The following is a 20,121-nucleotide window of genomic DNA, read 5'->3' on the forward strand; positions in this document are numbered from 1 at the left end:
CATGGAAAAAGCAGCAATGTCTGTTGAACAGGATATTCTCTTGGCGAAGAAAAGTTGGCTGCTGTATAATCGCACATCGTCACCTTCCTAAAATAATAACTTATTTTTTTTAACCAAAACCATTTTTTGTGTGTGCCTAAAACATATTGAGTGATTTATTTATTTATTTTTGGCAAAATTACTTTTGCAGTTTCCAGGCTCTTTGATAAAATCTGGACATTTATGCAGAGAATACCAAAAAAAAGAGCTTTTTTATTTCCGATTTGGTGAATAATAATTTTGTTTAAGGCCAAAGATTTGTCATTTTCTACGATCAAAGCTATAAATAAATAGAAATTAAACTGTAAATCTTTATGAGAAATAACTTTCTTTTAAAATCTATTTTTAAAGTGATAGTGCTGTGACCACCCGTTCACCTCAAAACTCAAAAACACTAAAAAACTCTCTATTAAGGCCTCCAAAACGGCATCCCTCCCACTTACTGTATATCTGTCCATCACGGAATAAGGGCCTATCTGCAGCGGACCGCAGGGTACTTAAGGCTATCTGCAGTTAATTCAAGATACGTGGAATTGAAGAGAGATATGACATGAGTGGAGAGAAGAAGGGAAAGAACAGAAGCAAAGGGTAAAAGTCAAGAGAAAAAGAGCAGGAAAGAGAAAAACGAGGCAGACAGATGGAGATGGAAAGAGAGAGAGAGAGAGACATCTTAGAAAAGCTTTCAGATAAATGTAGAAATGATTAAAAAAAAACCACAGAAGGACAGAAATGTATATAGTGAGGGCAGGGAAGTGTGTGACTCAAGTGTGTGTGCTTGTTTGTACCAATTTGTGTGTGACTTTGAGGTGCAGTCCTTGGCACACGGATGCCCCTCCATTATCTGCCTGTCTTCGTCCGCTCAACCTACTCTGCCTCGGGCAATTCTCTACTTTAAAGAGCTGTCCAAAGAACACACACACACACGCACACACACACACACACACACACACATCCCCACACACACATCCCCACACACAAGCTTTTCCTCTCTCCATGTTCCAGAGGGGCAGTGTGGTTTGGCATGGAAGTGGCTGGCTAACAGCTTGCAGGAGTAAGGTGACATTTCTCTGTATTCACAACCGTGTGTGTGTGCGTGTGTGTGGGTGTGTGTGTGTGTGTGTTTCGTGTGTAGAACCAGCAGGTGCATCTCTGGAAGTTTCTATGTTTGGGTTGTTCTGCCCAAGTTTGGAGGTTCATCTTTGATTCTTCACTTTGGTTGTGCTTGAAGTAATAGAAGAAGAGGATTTTTGTCCAAATGTCGCGGCAACAGTGACATCATAAAAGGTAGACTGGCGCCAAATGTCATATGAGCCAAAGCGCTTTTATTGTGATGGTGGAAAAAAAAAAATGTAACTAAAAAAATAAACTCGTTACAGTAATTATTTCCACACATTTTTATGACAGAAAACAGTTTATCATAAGCAGTTTAAAATTGACCTTTTAATCAACGGTTTCTAGCTGCATAAAAGTCCTGCAACGTTTCTATCTTGTTTCTAATGCAGTGCTAGCCGTGCTGCAGTGCTAACGCTAGCTTGTACAGAAGCTTGAAAATTGAATTGGAGCTCTTAATTGTTCTGTATTGTTGCTTTAAATAGCTTTGTGTCCAAGAAGTTGTTAGTTTAAGCGCAGAAAAAAATATTCCTACTTTTCTATTTGCTGCGTTGCTAGGTGTGCTACAGTGCTATCGCTACATTGTAGCTTAACCACTACTCCATAACAAGACATTTACAGTGGACCGCTTTATCAACAGGGGCCCGGGACCACAACCCTAATGGCATATCCCAACCCCACTAGGGACAACGCGGTATACAAAGATGGATGGATGGATGGATGGATGGATGGATGGATGGATGGATGGATGGATGGATGGATGGTCCCCAAGGGGAAATTCCTTATTGGTTGACAAGCTACTCGCTTGTCAAATACACGCAGTGGAAGCCATCTTGGCAGCACAGCAGAAAGCTACCATCCAGTGCTCCTTATCTCTGCTTGCGGAGGTTCAGCCAATCAGAGATTGTTAAAAACAGAATCTTCAGAAACAAGCAACAAAATGGTTCAGAGCAACTGGCACAACGGCTCCCAAATCTTTTAGATGGACTGAGAGGTTCTGATCAATCCCTGCTCATCGGACAAATGAACAAAGTAATTGATTCTTATTCTACTTTGTTGAATCTGCAGAGGACAAAAAATTAATCTATGACCTAACTGTTAAGTTTCAGTCCCACCCTTTTCTTATTTTGACCTCTGGAGTTGTTTCGGCCTTCCTGAGCCCCCGTACAGCCCGGATGCACAAAATGTAGTGGCTTTATGTGTATTTATAGTATTATTGCTGCAATGCTTACAGCTTCTGAACATTAAAACTAATTTCCACTGCACACACTATTAAAACTGGCACTAGTTTGAGCAAAATAATGATAATTAAAAAAAAAAGCAAATCCCAGCGCATGTGGTGAAACCCGTCGGCAGAGCTGAAACCAAACATTGACAGAGCGCCGCTCCTTCTCCCCATCTTAAGACGGTTTTGTTGCCTCCAGAGGGAACAGGCTGGGCGCGCTGCCAGACCCCGGTCCACTTAGCCGCTAATAGCTCACATAATCACTGCACACTCACCCGCTCGCACGCCGAAGACACACACAGACCATTACGCTCCGTACGGCAGACACAGACATGGTAATTATTATATCAAATAAAAACAGCTAATCAGGTAAATGTAGGCTAAATGTGTTTTAGCAGCACTACCAAGATTCTACGTGCAGGCGTGTGTATGTGTGTGTGTTTGCAACATAGAGGAAACGCATCTAATGAGACATAAAGACTCAACAAGACACATGTAAATATTACATCAGTGGAAAAAAAAAAAAGATTTGTTGTTTGCTTATTTTTAAGCAAGCAACAAATTCTACAACTGGTTCTATTTATACTCATATTTTACTTGAATCTCCACATCTTTTTTCACTCTTCATATTTACTGTTTACACAAACCAGAGCATTCAAACTTTACCAAGACATGGCGCTCTACTACTTTGATAACTCATTGATTCGTTTGCTTTGAAAGCACCGGTTCTGTTTTGTCGTCTAGTCAAATGAAGAGGCTCCTGGTTTCTCTCTGCATCAAAACTCCATCTTCATCAACGATAAGAGACTGGGGGGCTGCCAGAGGCTGAACACGCGTCGCGTTTGCTAATTAACCCGTCCACGGCACCGGCAAACCCTACAAAACGCTTTCTGTCGCGCTGACGTCGTCAGAAGAAAGGATAAAACGTCCAACATTAAACTTTAAAACAGCAAAAAACACCATAAATATGGTGTTTTAGTTTTAGCGTGCATCTGAAGGTGAGAGCATCTAATCCGCTCCGTCTTCAAGGCGTGCTTGTTCATTGGTCGACACAAGGAACACAAAGAGAACTGTGCACTTTTCATTCACTGAACTGAAATTACCTTCCTCCGATCATCCTCGCTCTCTCCTCATTTTCTGTCCTTCAACCCGCCTCCATCTCACTGTAGAGGAAAATAATGCAAAAAATATATTTGTATTTATGTTGAAATGCTGACTGTATCGTAAAATCTGTCAGGATATACCACACTCAGTTTCGCTGACGTATCTAAAACATCCTGCTAATATCTTTACGACTGAAATGAAATATTTAACAAAACAGAAAACAAGAATAATTATCTGAACTATAGCTATAAAAAGATACAAGTTATAGGCTACCAGCTTCATTTTATATGTAATTTACAATTTATCATAACACAGACAGACATGCTAGCAATAGCGCTACAGGACATTAGCCACAAATATTTTTGAACCTTAGAAAGTAACAAATCTTGTCTGAAATTGCGATGTTTTAAAGAACAAACTACAAACAGCTAAAACAAGCTCACCGGTTTAAACTAGCACAAAGGATTAAATTTATTTTACCTGAATGCCTTCCTGTCATCGCTTCATGGTTTGATGTGTTGCCATGGAAGCCAGCGTTTCAAATTCCTTACCCTGCGTGATCTTTGATCTCAAAAACAGCTCGTTCATTATTTGTGAACGTTTTCATTCTTATTGTTTTTAACGAAGCTACTCCTACATACTTGCCTGGGACTTTCTGAAGCTTTTAAGTTACGGAAAGATATATAAACACCCAGAATAAGATGGATCAAAACTTTATTGAAGTTATTTAAGTTATTTTAAATAAATGCTGAATTGGATTTTAACATTTTCACTTTAACGTTCTCTAAAGAGAATGTGTGACGACTGATTTTTAGCTTACTAGGTGAGATGAGGATGTTCTGCCAGGGAGGGGAAGTTAGTTCACTGGAGCTTAGGTAGCTTGTGGGGGTTGGAGGTGTCCGGTCAGGTACAGATGACTGGAGGAGTACGGAGGTCACTGGAGGTTGATGGTGGACGGAGGAGCGGGTATTTGCCAGTTATGGATGAACAAACCAGAGGAATCTTCTAGAGGTGGTCTTAGGTCACAGAACTGAGGGACTCGAGCAACACTGTGGGTAAATGCCAAGGCGCCACGAGGGAAATCCTGCAAGGAGGTCAGAGGTAAGGTCAGGAGCAAAGCACTGAGAAAAAAACTCAAAGACTAAGCTTATGGCTTAGCTGTAATGGCTCAGAGTACCATTACAGGCAAACGCTCAGAGAACTGGTTGCCCACTCCTCTTTTGCTCGAGTAGATGACACCGATTACATGCCGGTGTGCAGGGAACACGCCCTCCAGGCAGCAACCTCCCGGCTCTTCCTGGTGGAAAAAAACAGCAGAACATCCCCCCCACAAGGCCAAGACTCCAGTTCCCAACATAAACCAAAGAAGTAGAGAACTAATCAGAAAATATTAAGTGTAATAGATGTTTTAGTACTGAAATTGCTCATGTTTGTTTCATACGAGTTTGAAGATATTATATGAAACATGCTAATGTGTGCAATCAAAATCTGCTGTTTGATGCACCAGATCAGAGGAGAGGTCAGGAAAGCTCTGTTTGGTTCAGGAACCAGTTTGAAAGGATGAAAAAAACATGGATAGCTGATAAAACTTCAGTCCTGCTTTCTAGAGTAAAATGTTTCCGTATGAAATGAACACATCAAGTACGCGGTAAGGATGGCTTAAACAGCGGATAGATTCATCCCTTGACCTGCATGGTCTCTGGCGTGCAAACAGCAACACGTCATTACGGGCTGTTCTCACACACAGGGGACCACCTCTGAACGGTACGTCAGAACGCATCAGACAGTAGAAACTCGCCTTGATATAAAAGTAATTGAGTTAACACAGCTAGTCAGACCACTGGGGTGGAAGTGTCTTTTTTTCCTTCCACATGCAGTGGTGTCCGAAGACGCGTCTTTGTATTTTGCATTTTTTTCTAAGCCGTTTCCTTTCTGGCTTTGGTATCCGATAACCATACTGAGCTGTTGGTGTGATTTTATGCATTTGACTGTTTGAATAAATTCTGCTTGATTGTGAAGTTGAACGGTGACTGTTGTCTTTGACGGTTTCACTTTTACACACGACATCAACGGACCTGGGGGGACGAGATAGCAACGAGCAACAGGTAGAAAAATATCCCGTTCTCAACATGCAGTCTTTGACGAAGACTGTGGTATTTAACGTCTTGATGAAGTCTACTGTGTTTACTGTAAAAGCTCCATTTTCTACATTAGAATCAGGAAACGTATCTTTAGCCAATTCCACACGTCAACGTTTTGAAAAGAATAAAGTTTACGAATGCAATAAAATCATTCCTGCTCTCCATCTTCATACTTCTTGTGTGTTGTTGTTCATGTGTGTGCGTGTGTGTGTGCATCGTCAGACTTATGTGTGCACACATTTGTGTGGTGCAGCTGGCAGCCGGGCAGACAGGTGGGCCGGTAGTTTTCCCCTTCCAGAGAGTCGTAGCCTCACAAATGTTCCTCTCCTTCCTGTTCTTCGCGCCGCCTCCTCCCGCTGCGCTGAACTACCTTCTAGTCTTGCTAGCTGCTGTTTTTTTTTTTTTATGCGCCGTCCCAATCTGGAGGGACATATGTAGTCACACATTTCCCCTCCCTCGCGCCCAGCCTCCTTAGAAATTGTCCCACATAAATGTTGCAAATTAGCGGGACCAAATGGCCTTTTATGAATTCTTCTGTCACCCAAACAATTTTCCATTGGCAACTTTTATTCTTGATTTGATGTGCATCTGTTAAAGGAAATAAAGGGGGAAAACAACAACAAGAAAATGGCTCGAGCAGATGTCCAAACTTCCATCTGTTGCGAAGATTGCCCGTTTTCCTAAAATGCGACTTATGAAATGAAGAGACATTGGGATTCCAGACTCGGATCGTTGCTGCCTGGATTTCCTGGCTGAACGGACCGATTGTGTCTGAACGAAGTGCAGCGCTTGCTGAGATGCGAACAATGTCACAACAGTAGCTAAAGCATTTGTCCAGGAGTGTAAATGTAAGCGTGCATGTGGTCCAGAGTGATGTGCCAGAACCCTCTGCCTCCTCCCTCCATCTGCTGAAGCCCCCCAGCTGGACCAAGGTCACTCCTATCCTCTCCGTTGCTACGGATGTGCATCTGTGTGCACATGCATCTAAGGCTGCGTTCACACTGCAGCTTGAAGTGACCCAATTCCAATTTTTTGTCTAATCAGATTTTTTTTGTGTGTGTGTGTGTGTGTGTGTGTGTCATGGACGCTCACACTTCCAAATAAATGCGACATGTATGTGTTCTGCAGTGTGAACGGGCAAACGACCCGAAGTGTCCCGCATGCGCAGTAGAGGGCGCAATAACGTCAGCGTTCTGAGTGTTCTGTTGAAAGTAACAAGAAACTTTTGACTTGTAAAACTTGTCAAGAGAAGTGGAGTTTAGATGACTATACTGAGCTCTTTGTGACAACGGAGGATGAGGAATCTGCATCTTCACATCCCAGACGAACCTCTTCTCTTTCCAGGGGACGAGGACGGCGAACTGCAGGAGGGCGACGGACTCCCAGCATGTGAAAGGTCTGACGTCGAGGAGGGGGTGTCAAGGCAACCCGAGATCATCCCACTTCCCCATGCTGGAGACTTTAGTTTAAAAGTAACAATAAATAAAGTTACCTTTAAAATTACTCACACAAGTGACACCTAGGCCCAAAAGTAGACGTAAACATCAATAAAATCAATCTGGTTGTGTGTGTGTGTTGTTTTTGTCTCCTGCAAACTTTGCTTTAATTCTACTACTTTTTTCTATCTAATCATAAGACATAGTCAGAGAGAGTCATGAAACAGGAAGAGCAGGTTTCCTGAAAGTAAGACGAAGTTTCTAACCTGCAGATTTATAAAAAATAGATGAGACTCTCCTTTATTTCAAAGCCTACAAGTTTTAAAGAATAAAGTCGAAACATTTTTGAGTAATTGGATAAAGCCAAAACTAGATGTAAAACAACATCCTTGGGACTCGCCCGAGTCACTAAAGAGGAAGTGGAGAGTGAGAGAGTAGAGTAGGAAGGTGGGGGGTGGAGGGGAACAACAAACGTATCTAGTTTTATACCTTCAAACTTTCACATTTTAAAAAAATGTATTTCGTTAAAACAGCGTTCCTCAAACTTTTTCAGGCTGAGGCACCAGTTAACCCATTTAACAAACACTCACGCACCACCTAACCTGAAATCACTCCCACGATAACACATCTTAATATATAATTCAACCTGAACTGAAAATATTAGTCTCTTAACTCACATTTTGTTGTTTTCTCTTGTTTTCAACCTAATGAAAAGAGTTGTGCTGTGTGACTGGCCACAGCAAAGCAATGCACACGCCTACTTGGGGACTTTGACTTATTTACACATTCTGAAAGTGTCTAAACTTTCCAGTGACGTCAAACACATGGAAATAATTTTAAAAAAATTGTTCTTCACAACAAAGTCTTGTGTGTGCTAATAACATTTAGGGCTATTTGTGATTTAGAAGCACAATTAAAGAAAACTAGACTCGAGTTGCTTTAATAGAAACAAAAAAAAATCATTTTCTGCAATCGTTAAATATAACAATAATTAACCCATTTCTATCAATGGTATGTATCTATTGTGCTTAATTATTTATTTTCATAATTTTTTATTCAATCCAAATAACAATAGCTATTGATGTGCAAAGCAGCATCATTTATTACCAAGCAAAGTCATAAAAAACAAAAGAACAGTTCTTACTGAGTCGAGTCCTACTGCTCACTGCACAGAGCCGTTCAAACGAATCCAGTCACTAGTGAACGACACATCAGCTCTCAGCAGCTATGACTCAGCTTCCTGGACTTGTTTTTGTTCCACTGGTCCCTGCAGCTTTTCTTTTGAGTGGCCCGGTTCAAGCCGGTTTTCCATCGTGAATTTTAACGATAAGCCAACTGAAGCGTCGCACTTTTGAGCTCAAGTCGCAGGAAATAAACGGCCGTTTACATGCAGTAGCTCGCGGATGGTCAGGGGCCGCGCGCGGGCCACCAGTGATCCGGGGACCACAGTTTGAGAAGGGCTGCGTTAAAATGCGGCTTTCTTATTTAACACAAAACTTTCTCCTTATAACAAGATATTTCTCCTGAATTTCTTCCCAGTTGAACACCTCTACTGTTCTACAATATACAACAAAGTCATGTTAATCATGTTTTGAACTTCCCAGTTTGGAGTGTAAAAGTGAGACGCGGGTGATGATGTCATGGGCATGATTTCCACACATAAATACCAATGTACCTATATCTATGTGTTCTTGCTCTATTACAACCTTTTACTTATTTGTTCCACTTTGCAAAAGCATTCATCTGTTTTCTGAATTTATGCTCTTGCAGAAAAAATGGATCAAACTTGAGATGCTAGTACACTTAGCATGTTTTCGTAGCACTAAAAGTCTTAGCAGCTTCGGAGCTTTATAAGTCGATATATACTGGTACATTTTTAAAATGTTTTATATTTATTATGGCAATACACCTAGCTGGCTGCCAAAGTGCTCCGTTTGAGCAGCAATGTATTTAACCTAGCCTAGATGTAAAGAAAAACTAGTTAGATCAGTTCTTTGTGTTTAATAAATGAGCATTCCAATGAATTAATCTGTTTATTGTCGCCCAGAGTTTTTCAGTGGAACAGAACTATGATTAGTTATGGAAAACCCACCGATTGGTATGTTTTTAATAAAAGGTCATAACTAAGACATTTGTAAGAAAATGCAGTCAGGAAGCTGAAGCAGTTAGACTACACACTTGCTTTGCAAATATTAGTTTTATTTGCAAAGCAGCCAATCCGGGAGTGCTATTTTTTTTTCTTTCTTAGTGATGATTGGCTCTACCCTCCACAACAGAAGTATAGGACTGTAAACATCATCTTCCACTGTGCATAATAATGCATATCCATGCATATTTGGTGTTTGAACATTTAAATATTCAGAGGGAGTCTCAAGCACTGGAGCATTTAGCTGCTTGCTGGTGACTACGTTGGATCCACTGTGTGAATAAAAAGAAAAAGGTTCAAGGACATTTTCAATTGTGTAGTCGCCGTGTGATCAAAAACATTTGCATTAAGAACTTTGACTATTTAAAATGTTAAGAATTTGTTTAAACAAATTTCTCCAAGTGCAGCTAATTCATAAGCTGAATTAATTATTGCATAATGGGTGAAGTACTTGAAGGCTTCTTCCTCAACTCAGCATCAGCCCTGGCCATCAACAATAGTAACATATTTTTGTGATAATGTAAAGTGTCAGGAGCTGAAATGCCAAGGATTGAGGCTCTACAAAAGAGGATATGCCAATATTTACTCGCCAACAATGCAGGGTAGAGTACAATGCAACGATTCAAACTATTGAGGTTTGTGATGAATCTCAAGGCTTCGAGGGAACTTGGCACTTTGACGAAACCTTCATATAAATTACATCTCCAGTCGAGCGAAAACACAAGTCTGTTCTTAAACTCAAAATAAAGACACGGTTTAATTCAAAAGAAATATCCGACTTTCATCTTCAGTTTCTTTTTCCAACAGTTTTATATGAGAACTTCAATGGGAGACAAACAAAAATCTAAATCCTGAGGCGCTCGTGTTCAGACACTAGATCAACCTTCACAGCACGAAGAGAGGTGATAGATGGAAAATTCAAAGAATTTCACTTAAAGTTAGAAAACAACATCATTTTTGATTTTTAGGGCTAATATACAACTGCGTAAAGTTTGCAATTTGAAACCGTATTAATGGATTGTAGGTAGTGATAAAGTTCTGAGGTGTGGATCCAATGGAATACATCACAGGGTCTTTGGTGTAGAAATGGAAATTAGCGTTACATGAAAGCTGCTATACTTTATTATGTTCATTCTCAAAGATTTCTTTACAGAAAAAAATAGCTCGCTAAAACTGGAGATGTTTACTTGCTAGCTTACTTTGCTAGTTTCGTTAGTCAACAGTTTAACAACTGACTATTGTTTGTCTTTGGTAACCAAAAGAAGTCCAACAAGCTAATCTGCTTATTGTTAGGATTAAACAATTTTTGCAAACAAAACAAGGCATCAAAATGAGGATGTTCACTAAAGCTAGCCCGACTAATCAGTTTCAGAAAAATGCCAACAGTTGGAACAGCTGGCTTTTTTTTAATGATAGAGTTTTAAATATCTCAACTAGTTGCCCGTTTAACCACAAGTGTATAATATTTTTCATAAAAAGAAATCGCTACAAAGTACAGATATTTTTCCTAGCTCTATTAAACGTTTCTTGATACAGAGTATCATGTTACTGCATTCGGTGTAAAAGACATTATGGTAAATCAACAACTACACGTTAAAAAAATGTGACATTTTCTTGCCAAGAACTTTTTTTCTTTATAGCTAAAACATGACAACAAACAAGAACATTAGATAAGAAAATGAAATAGTTATACAAGTATTGGTCATGGCTGGATTATTTTTGGCGGTAAAAGCAGTACTGCTGCTTTCGTTGGTGTGTACGCAAAAAAACAAATGATCGTCTCAGTCACACAGCAGCACTGAAGGCCAGTCCGCTTCAGTTAGCCAGGAGTGGATCTGTGCAGAGATGTCTTCCAGATGAATTGGTGGTAATGAGCGTGTAGTGGAACTGATTCCTCCTCCTCTTTCCACCCACCCAGTAGCCCTCCACTCGCTCTCCTTTCCTCAGGGCTCAGGTGTGCAGCACATGGCATCACTCCCAATTCCTCTGACTCTTTTTTTTTTTTTTTTTCCTCCTCACTTTTTCTTGCATCTGCTGCCATTTACCCCCCCCCCCCCCAAAAAAAAAACTTCACCCTGTCTTGTTGTATTTGCACTCCTATTATTAGCTATGTTATGTGGAGCATGCCTTCCTGATGACGCGGACACTCACCTGGACCCGGGCTCCCTGTGAAGATGGTGCCAGTGGGCACGCCGTCAGCTCGCGCTCGCACGAGGGGCAATTTTCAGAAAACCAAGTAACGGTTGTTCAAGCCGCGCGGCCCTGTGAGGGACGACAAAACGCACAAGTAATGACACCTTCAACAACAGGGGCAGCTAAAGAGCAATGCGACCGAGCAAAGCAGGTCAGCAGACTGGGGCACAGAAAAAGAAGCTCGGTGTTCTGAGGCAGAAAAATGCCCAAAATGTTAAAAAAATATATTTTTCTCGCCACATTCTTTTTGGAGAACATTTCTTAGCACATGGATACATATGCTTCAGTTTTTGTTTTGTTTTTTTCCACAAGCACACACACAGTTAGGCTCGTCTGGGGCAGGTCCTCAGGGATGGAGGGACTTGAAGGAGTGACTGCCTAATGAGGGAGAAAATCTGTTTTACTTTGGGACAGGAGGCAGAGCAGCAATCAACACAGATTGTATTTACATTACACATGCACTAATTAAAGACGTAATTGACATCAACACAGAAACCTGGGTGCGACCCACTTAATCATTAAGGATTCGTTTTTAACACTCCTGAAAACTATCCTTCAAAATATTCAAAATTAATAACTCATAAATATACATAGAAACAGACCTGTTACTTCTAATGGTGACAATTAGACTTGCGTGCGTGAACAAACTCACAGACCTTAAAAGTGTAAAAGACTACATTACTTTTTCTCCACTCAGATTTAGTTAGCGATGTTTCGTCGGGTGATGTCAATGGCCGACGAAACGTCGGCGGACAGGTGCAAACACGTAGGAAACGGGAACACACGAATGATGGAAACTCCAAAACACAAACAACAGGAAACTCTGAAAACGAAAAAAATGCAGGAAGTAAAACGCCGCCACGACAACAACAACAACAAAAATATGCAAAAGGAAAATGTTGCAATCACAAAATACCGCAAATAGCAAAAACAACAGCAACTGTAAAATTCTGCAAACTTGTGCCACAAAATTGAAGTCTTCCAGACCACAAGGGGGAGTTGCCCGCCAATTAGTAAGGGACCAGACCCTCAGTGAAAACGGGATGTCATGATTTAGCATAATGTCCAGCAAGTTCATGTATTCTTCAATGTCTTTTTGGTTGAATTCTTTTGTTGACCTGTGTGAACAAACGTACTAAAAACATGGCTGACTCGAGTTAGCCAACAGACTTCCTGTCACGCTGTTTTCTATCTTGAAAACACGACACGCGGAGAGAAAGGAAATTCTGTGACAGGACGTTATGTCAGATCTTTGAAGTACATGCATGACGTTCGATATGTTCGCAGCTGACTGTCTTACTGGTATTGAAATCAAGGGTGTGGAATTCACTTTTAAGTTGTGTTAAGTTGTCTCCCACTTTAGCTATTATGACACTGCTATGTTCTGACTGACTAGGAAAAAGACTTTAATGCTGTTTAAAATCCCTTAGCTAATTAGAATGAAATTAGAAAGGTGGGACTTTTCATTTGATTTTCAAGCATCCACCATGCTGACGTGAGTAGATTTTCATCAGTTCAGACAGCATAGTGTAGCACAAGATTAATGTACTCTGTTAATGATTATTGTTGCTTACTTTTGCATGCTCTGTGGAAAAATATGTAAAGCACGTGATTTAATTTAGATACATTCCAGATATCTAACAAAGCATGACGTCATTTATTCCTCTGAGTTTTCACTGTATTTATTGAGGACAGCAGCTTTTACAGAACTTTATAAAGCTCTGGTAGGAAGCTAACACTTTTTAGATTTTCTTTGTGTGTTTTTCATACAAATTTCAAATTGGTTGATTTAATTTGTATTTCATCTCACTCCATCTATGGGAACAAGGTCCGTGTATTTTCGGGCAGTTTGATTTTTCGCTTGGAATGAAAAATGAAAAAGCAAAAACAGACTCGTTTTTCGTTTATTAAACCAAAACCGGAAATCGGATAACGGCTCAGCTCGGCTCGTTATCCGATTTCCCGTTTAGTACACAAAATTGAAATGGGAAAAAAAACGGACGACGAGCGCTCAATTTCGATCTTCACACACTCCGCTATGCTTCTCCGAAAACTCCGGAGCACATTTCAAAGAAATTGCATGAACTAAGTGCATAGATGAAGCTGAGAGTACTACTTTCTAACCAAAAAAAAAATAATATCTTTAAACAAGTTTTTGTGACAAATTAATAGTGTTTTACTTACCTCTATTTATCACCGCTGGTGGCGCAGTGCAATGGAGGCCATCTTGCTGGTCCGGAGACAAAACAGGTATGGCTGCAGGATGGTGTGCAAAGCCACGCCCCCGTGCTCTAGCCTTTCAAAATAAAAAACTAAACTTAAAAACTCAGGCCAACCATTTTTTATTGGTGACCAGATGTCCGGTATTATTTGGTTCTCACAGGAGCATTACTTAAATTGATTTGCGGTTGGCAGAGAATACTACAGTATATAGCGTGAAATGATAAGATCGTCTGTCTGCAGTCAGTATAATGTCTGTGTGATGCGGTCCCTGTGTAAGCCGGACAGAGAGGACTTCCGGGTCAGACCGCTTGTCAAAAGTGAAATCATGAAAATCGAAATTGAGCGTTCCGTTATCCGGTTTCTTTTCCCCATTTCCGTTTTGTGCGCCACATGGGAAAATCGGATGACGAGCCGAGTTGTTTTCCAATTTCCGATTTTGGTTCAATAAATAAAAAGCGGGAGGAAAAAAACACACACAAAAAAACCCGAGTCTATTTTCGTTTGTTCATTTTTCATTTCAAACGAAAAAACGAACTGCCTGAAAATACACGGACCGTCCAACTTTCTATATGGACTGTCTGCTTATAACTACATGCTTGTGCCTGTGGTGCCAAAAAAAATACGGAGGAATCTTTTTAAGTAATTTTATAATCCTTTTATAACTAAGAATTAAAAATAAATAATTAATGTAAAGAAAAAGACAGAGATTTTTCTTAGGCTAGTTTGACTGCAGGCACCATGTTTATCTGTGTACTCCTCACACGTCTCAACTACATTTTGCTTTTTCCATTTCTAATATGCATCTGCTAAAACCAGAGCTGGCCAGCTAGTCCACTGCTCCACATCGCTTATTAGCACAGGAGAGGGCACACAAACGTGTGGACAGGTGCCGTTATGCAGGGATTATGCGGGAGTGTGTTTCCTGATAAAGAATGGGTGTTTGACTTTGGGATTCGGTGTGCGATCAGCATGACTGGCCCTGGGAAAAGGCAGCAGACGCAGAAACTGTTCTTTTAATGGCGTCTAAAAACAAACCAAAAAAAAAACACCAATGTTTTTGGCTGAGATTTCAAAATTCACCTCAATAAAACCAAAGCTGGGCAAAATTTTATTTGAAAGGATTACATCCCCCCCCCCCCCCCCCCCTCCTTTACATTTAGTTTAGAGCAAAGAGGGTAAAGGGAGAAAGTGTGAGTTATTAATCACAGGATGGAGGGATATTCCACCTGCGAGACAGCGTGCGGGGGCTGATAAAGGCGGGAGGAGGGTTGCTGTGTTTGGGTTTTGGATCAGAGTGGAGACCAGTGTGTGAACAGTACTCCATAAAGCACACAGATTATCAGGTCAGCACACACGCACACACCCCCTGAAGTGAACAATGGAGGAACCAAGTGAGCAGTCACACACACATGCAGAAAGAGATGCCATTGGATAAAACGCCGTCAGGCAGCATAGCCCCCAACAGGCCTCAGGAGGGCGATTCACTCTACTTCATATGTGGAGAAGTCATTAATATCAAGGATGTGGACAGAGTTTGTTTGTTTTTTTTCAACAAATGACTTTTTAAATTTATTTTTGAACCCTTATTTTCAGGCTGCAATGAAGAAGTAGACATTTGTTTTATTTCTCGAATTTTAACTAATTGAAATATAAAATTTGCTCCAAAGCAGCGCTGTCCTGAAACGGCATCCAGAAACAACAGGCCGGACATGTCCCCACCTGCTGGTCAAATGCAGCAACTGCAACCAAGCTGAGGTTCCTTACAGGGCCGAATGCGTCAGGAAAAGAGCTAAACGTAATTAGATCATTATCTAATTAGTAAAACAACCACAAAAACACACACACACACACATTTACATCAACGGCTTTACATTATGATTTATTTTAAGATTTTTTTAAAGCAGGAAAATTATAGATGCTCAACCAAGAAATATTTTTCAATGGTTTATATAAATTTATATCTGAACAGTCTCCTAATTATGATTTTTATTAACCAATACTTAATAAGCCATCACATCTTTCAAGTACTGTACCTACATAATCATCTACACAGTGCTGTGAAGAACCTATTACAACTTTTTTCTTTTCATACCAGCATCTTTCAGGTCATCGAGCATATTTTTAAGTCACATAAGGATAAAATTTGTTATAAACAAACAAAAAAAAATTGGTAAAGGAAAGATGTGACCCAGTCCTGTGTAGAAATTATGTTTTTTTTCCCTCCTTATTAAATCACGAATTAACTGTGATAATTTCTCACCAAATACGCCTATGATTACTGGACCAATCAAATAGGAACCTCTCACAGCACGAAGTAAGTTGAAAATATCTTAATAAAACACTTTTAGATCATCCCACAATCTAAAGAACGTCAGAAGAAATAGACATCAGTTAAAAAGGCGCTATTAAGACATTTTAGGATTGGGAGTTTAGCAAATTACAATAACAGTCACAGATGGTTTACAACCTGGAACACTAGTAAACCTTTTGGGCTACTGAAATTACTCCAAGAGTTCGTCAGGATTGAGGCAAACTGCCTCTAAGTTTTCATGAGCCGTTAATGCAAGAGATATATGTTGAAACAAGCTAACGTGATCCACTGTTCATAATATAATTATGATTATGAGCTAATGTGAAGCCACAACAAACTGGAAGATGATGAATGGTTTATCATTTAAAGTGAGAATGGAGCAACTTAAAGGCTTTGTAACAAACCATTGTAATCCAAATGTTTGTCCATCATACACAAAAAGTTGAACATATTTAGAGTAGTACTTATGTCCAGTTCAAACCACCTGAGGAGGAAACCATGGTTACGTATGTATTTTAGCTTTTCTGGTGAATTTGGTTCTAGAGTGGAACAATGACGCGAAGAACAAACATGAGCAATTCCTCTTTTTCCAGAACAAACAAGCTTTCGGCACGCGTGTGTGTGTGTGTGTGTGTGTCACGGAGACAGATGGATGTAATGTTGGCACAGAATCAGAGAGGACATCAACAAAGAGATCCGAATACATGCCCCGCTTTATAACACACACAGACGTGCACATCAGTCCATTGTGTGACAGCCTGGTTAGCTGTATATTTGTGTCAGGTGTGTGTCGGCGTGTGTGTGTGTGTGTGATCCCACATCCGGCCTTTTCAGCTCTTCGCCGACGAACTGCTGCAGAGAGGCTCCCTTCTGTGAAACAAAAACATCGCTCTTAACAGCCAATAAATGCTGCGTGCGCCTGTGATGTTCCTTTTCCTTTTTTTTAATAGTGTGTGCACTTTAGCCAACAATCCAAACAGGTTCTCCCGTTGCCTCTTTCAGCCTCCACGGAGGACAGAAGCAACAGCTGCAATTAGCCCTTTGTGGCTAAAAAACCCGTCTGATTAGACGTCTCGTTAGGCATCGTTAAGGCTTTTACTAACGGGGCGCATGGATAATGAGCCTACCCACTGAAACAACCAAGACATTAATCATAGGATAAAACGCCTACGCATTTAATTGAAAGCAGGGGAGCAGAACAAGAGAAAGGAGTTACTTTACAGCGTGGAATAGAAAAGGCAAATGGAAACCGGCAACTGAATGAAAGCTGAATCCGTTCACCTCTTGTCTCTCACTCTTTGACCTTTACTTCATTCTCAAATGGTAGGGCTGCGGGAAATGATTTGTAGTCCTTGAAATGGAGACTTTGTAGAGACACACCTGGACACAAAGTGGTACGAGTTTACAAGTCCTCTAAACAGTGTAAGTATTAGGGACAGGACGTTAACGCGCTAATTTAAATTCATTTATGACGTAGATTTTGACGTGTTTCAAATTTCAACGCAATTAACCACATTCGGCAGCAGACTGTCGTTATTATGCCTTAACAGTAGGTGGCGACAATGCCCTTTAGTGTGAGTCGAGTCTGCTATTCCACATCGCAGAGGAAAAACCCACGAAGATATGCTAACCGAGCGAAATGTTAAACTCGGGCTACATGAGAAGTGAACTGATTGGGTTTTTTTAAATTGTATTTTCACTTTTTAATGTACAATAATAAACAGTAATATATCAGCTAACTGTGTTAAAATGGCCACTATCTATGGTTAATACATTCTGGAACTTTTTCATACTTACTCCGATTAGTCAAATTGAATTATTTCCTGTTGGTGCTTAAAAGGACTGAGTCCATTTTTAGGGTCTTACTTAAAATGTAACTACTGCCACCTAGTGGGGGGTACGCTTGTCCAAAACCTGGACATTTTCTTTATCTTCGTATAGTGAACCCTCTGTAAAATATTTATAGTTTCACTATATTCGTCTGAAAATCCTAATAAAAGCTACTTTAGGTGAAAAAGTCCCACAACAATGAATGTCTCAACAAGTCACATTATTTCCATCAATTTATTTCCATATAAAAGAACCAAAATTGGATTTTTTTTTTTTGTATTTTATTTTGGGTATATTTTGCCTAAACAAAACAACCGGTGTCAAAACTGTTGTCTCCCGGGGTTAATACATCATAATCCCCAGTTAAGACGAACATTTCGAAACACTCCCAGCTAATCACATCAACAGGTCAAGATTTGCTGTCCACTTCCCCCAACAAAACCTCATTTTAGCGCTAGTCAAGAAGCAACACTTGAGCTGGCAGCAGCAGCAGCAGCAGCATGGAAACGAATGTAAATTGACCTAAAAGGTGCAGCGAGGACTAATTTGACACATTCCCTCACCTTCGTCACCCTCACCCTTTGCTATTATTACAGCACACACACTTTATACAAGACACCTACCTCACAAAAAGCATTAGCATATTTTCCAGATTAAAACAATGTGAACTTATAAACAGAACAGATGTATGCAAATGGCTGCAGCAATTTACCAAAACAAAGCTGGCAGCGCTGCCGCAGGAAGAGGATGGAGGGGGCGGAGGCGACAACTGGACTTTGAATTCAGGCGCAGGTGGAATTAAAGGTGATCACTTTAAAAAAAAAAAAAAAACAACAATTTTAACAAAATGCATTCTTTGTGAAAGAAAACGGAGCGGCTATAAGAAAAGGCACAAGAGCCAGGAGCTCAAACGGAAGAAGACATTTGCAGCTCCAACAAGACTCGACGCCATGCCCGGCGCCATGCTGGCGTCTTTTCTGGAACAATCGGACAAGCGAACTGCATCTGGTGCACTTTGAAGCTGGACTCTGGCTGCATGCAGGCAGCAGCAGGTGTGGGTCTGAGTGCGGCGCGTCGACGCCCTCGCTCCAAATGCCGCCGCTCTGATTCACAGGGTTCAGCTTGCTTCTATTGTCACCGGCAGGAGAACGGAGGATGGCCTCGTCCCGGGAGAGCATTTTCGATTTGTTTGGTTAAAAAAAAAAAAGGAAACGGAATCAATCAAAGCGCTCATTTGGTTGCTTTCTGTTGTAGCTAAAAATATCATCAAAATATTTCATAAGTTACCTTGGAAAAGTATCTACAGCTCCTTAACTTTTCAAATTCTGTCATGATAAAACCACACAGGTCTGTGTTTTTCATGGAGTTTCTTTTATGATGGACCTATACAAAGTGAAACATTATGAAGTGGAAAGAAATGGATTCTTACAGGAAAAAAAAATCAAATAAAAATTTGACCACAACGTTTTTGACTCCATTATAACAAGTCATGTCCACAAGTTGGTTTTTTTTGCCCTGTCACTAGACGGGCTCCGTGGATTTGTTGTTTGCAAAATTCACAAATAAAGACCAGAAAATCCAGCTCGCTCCCCCGTGTCAATACAAAGAGGCAACTTTTCTCCCAGTTACAACTTTCCCTCAAACACCAAAGTCTGAAAACCTCAGTCTTTGTTCACAGTTACCCCAAATTCCTCATGACCTTAAACAGGAAAACTTTCCAGTGTTGCTGAATCTAAATAATTCAGCAATGAAGAGTGGGCCAAAATTCCTCTAAAGCAATCCAAAAAAAAAAAAATAAAAAAAATCCTGTTCTGCTATTTATGTTGAAAGCCAGATGACCGTTGTTGGGAGTGGCAGGCACCACGTCGGTTTTCTCCGTTAATGAATGAAATCCTCATTGTATTTACTCAGGTCATCTTTGTCTAAATTGAAAATTGTTTAAAGGTGTGAAATATTTAAACGTGACAAGAAAGAAAAAAAAAAAAAAATCCCAACTAATTTCTGTTAAGGCGGCATTTTTAGTACAGTAAAGAACTACGGTTCTACGTGTATAAAGCAAGACGGCCAAAATAAGTGATGACAGCAGCTATAAACAATGAAATAATAGTCAAAACCTGCCGATGCTCTGAAGTGTTGTTGGCGTGTGAAGGCCTTAACATCTGAACGCGCTTAATTATATGCAGACAGAGGGGCTGGAGTGGCCACTAAAAAATGTCCAGTTGTCATAGCTACGGAGGCACTCCAGCAGCACGTCCCACTGAAGGGAAGGTCAGTGTAAACACAGCGGAGTCAGACTGGCAGACGTGCCACGGCTCTCCGTCACTTTCCCCAACAGCTCGGAGATGCTGCAAGGTCTCCGCCGG

General features: G+C 40.5%; 1 protein-coding gene across 1 annotated transcript in view; it reads right to left on the reverse strand.

The window, feature by feature from the left end:
- The window catches only part of LOC111607691, a 67,070-nt gene that overhangs the window by 19,053 nt on the left and 27,896 nt on the right, over window positions 1-20,121 (reverse strand). Inside the window, exons 3-5 of the mRNA XM_023330003.1 lie at window positions 13,579-13,690; window positions 12,077-12,217; window positions 11,353-11,406 (exon numbers count right to left, since the gene is read on the reverse strand). Of these exons, the coding sequence (XP_023185771.1) occupies window positions 11,353-11,406; window positions 12,077-12,217; window positions 13,579-13,690 (307 nt within the window). The remainder of the gene's footprint in view (window positions 1-11,352; window positions 11,407-12,076; window positions 12,218-13,578; window positions 13,691-20,121) is intronic.

The sequence above is a fragment of the Xiphophorus maculatus genome, chromosome 24 (genome assembly GCF_002775205.1).
Source record: "Xiphophorus maculatus strain JP 163 A chromosome 24, X_maculatus-5.0-male, whole genome shotgun sequence".
NCBI lineage: Eukaryota > Metazoa > Chordata > Actinopteri > Cyprinodontiformes > Poeciliidae > Xiphophorus > Xiphophorus maculatus.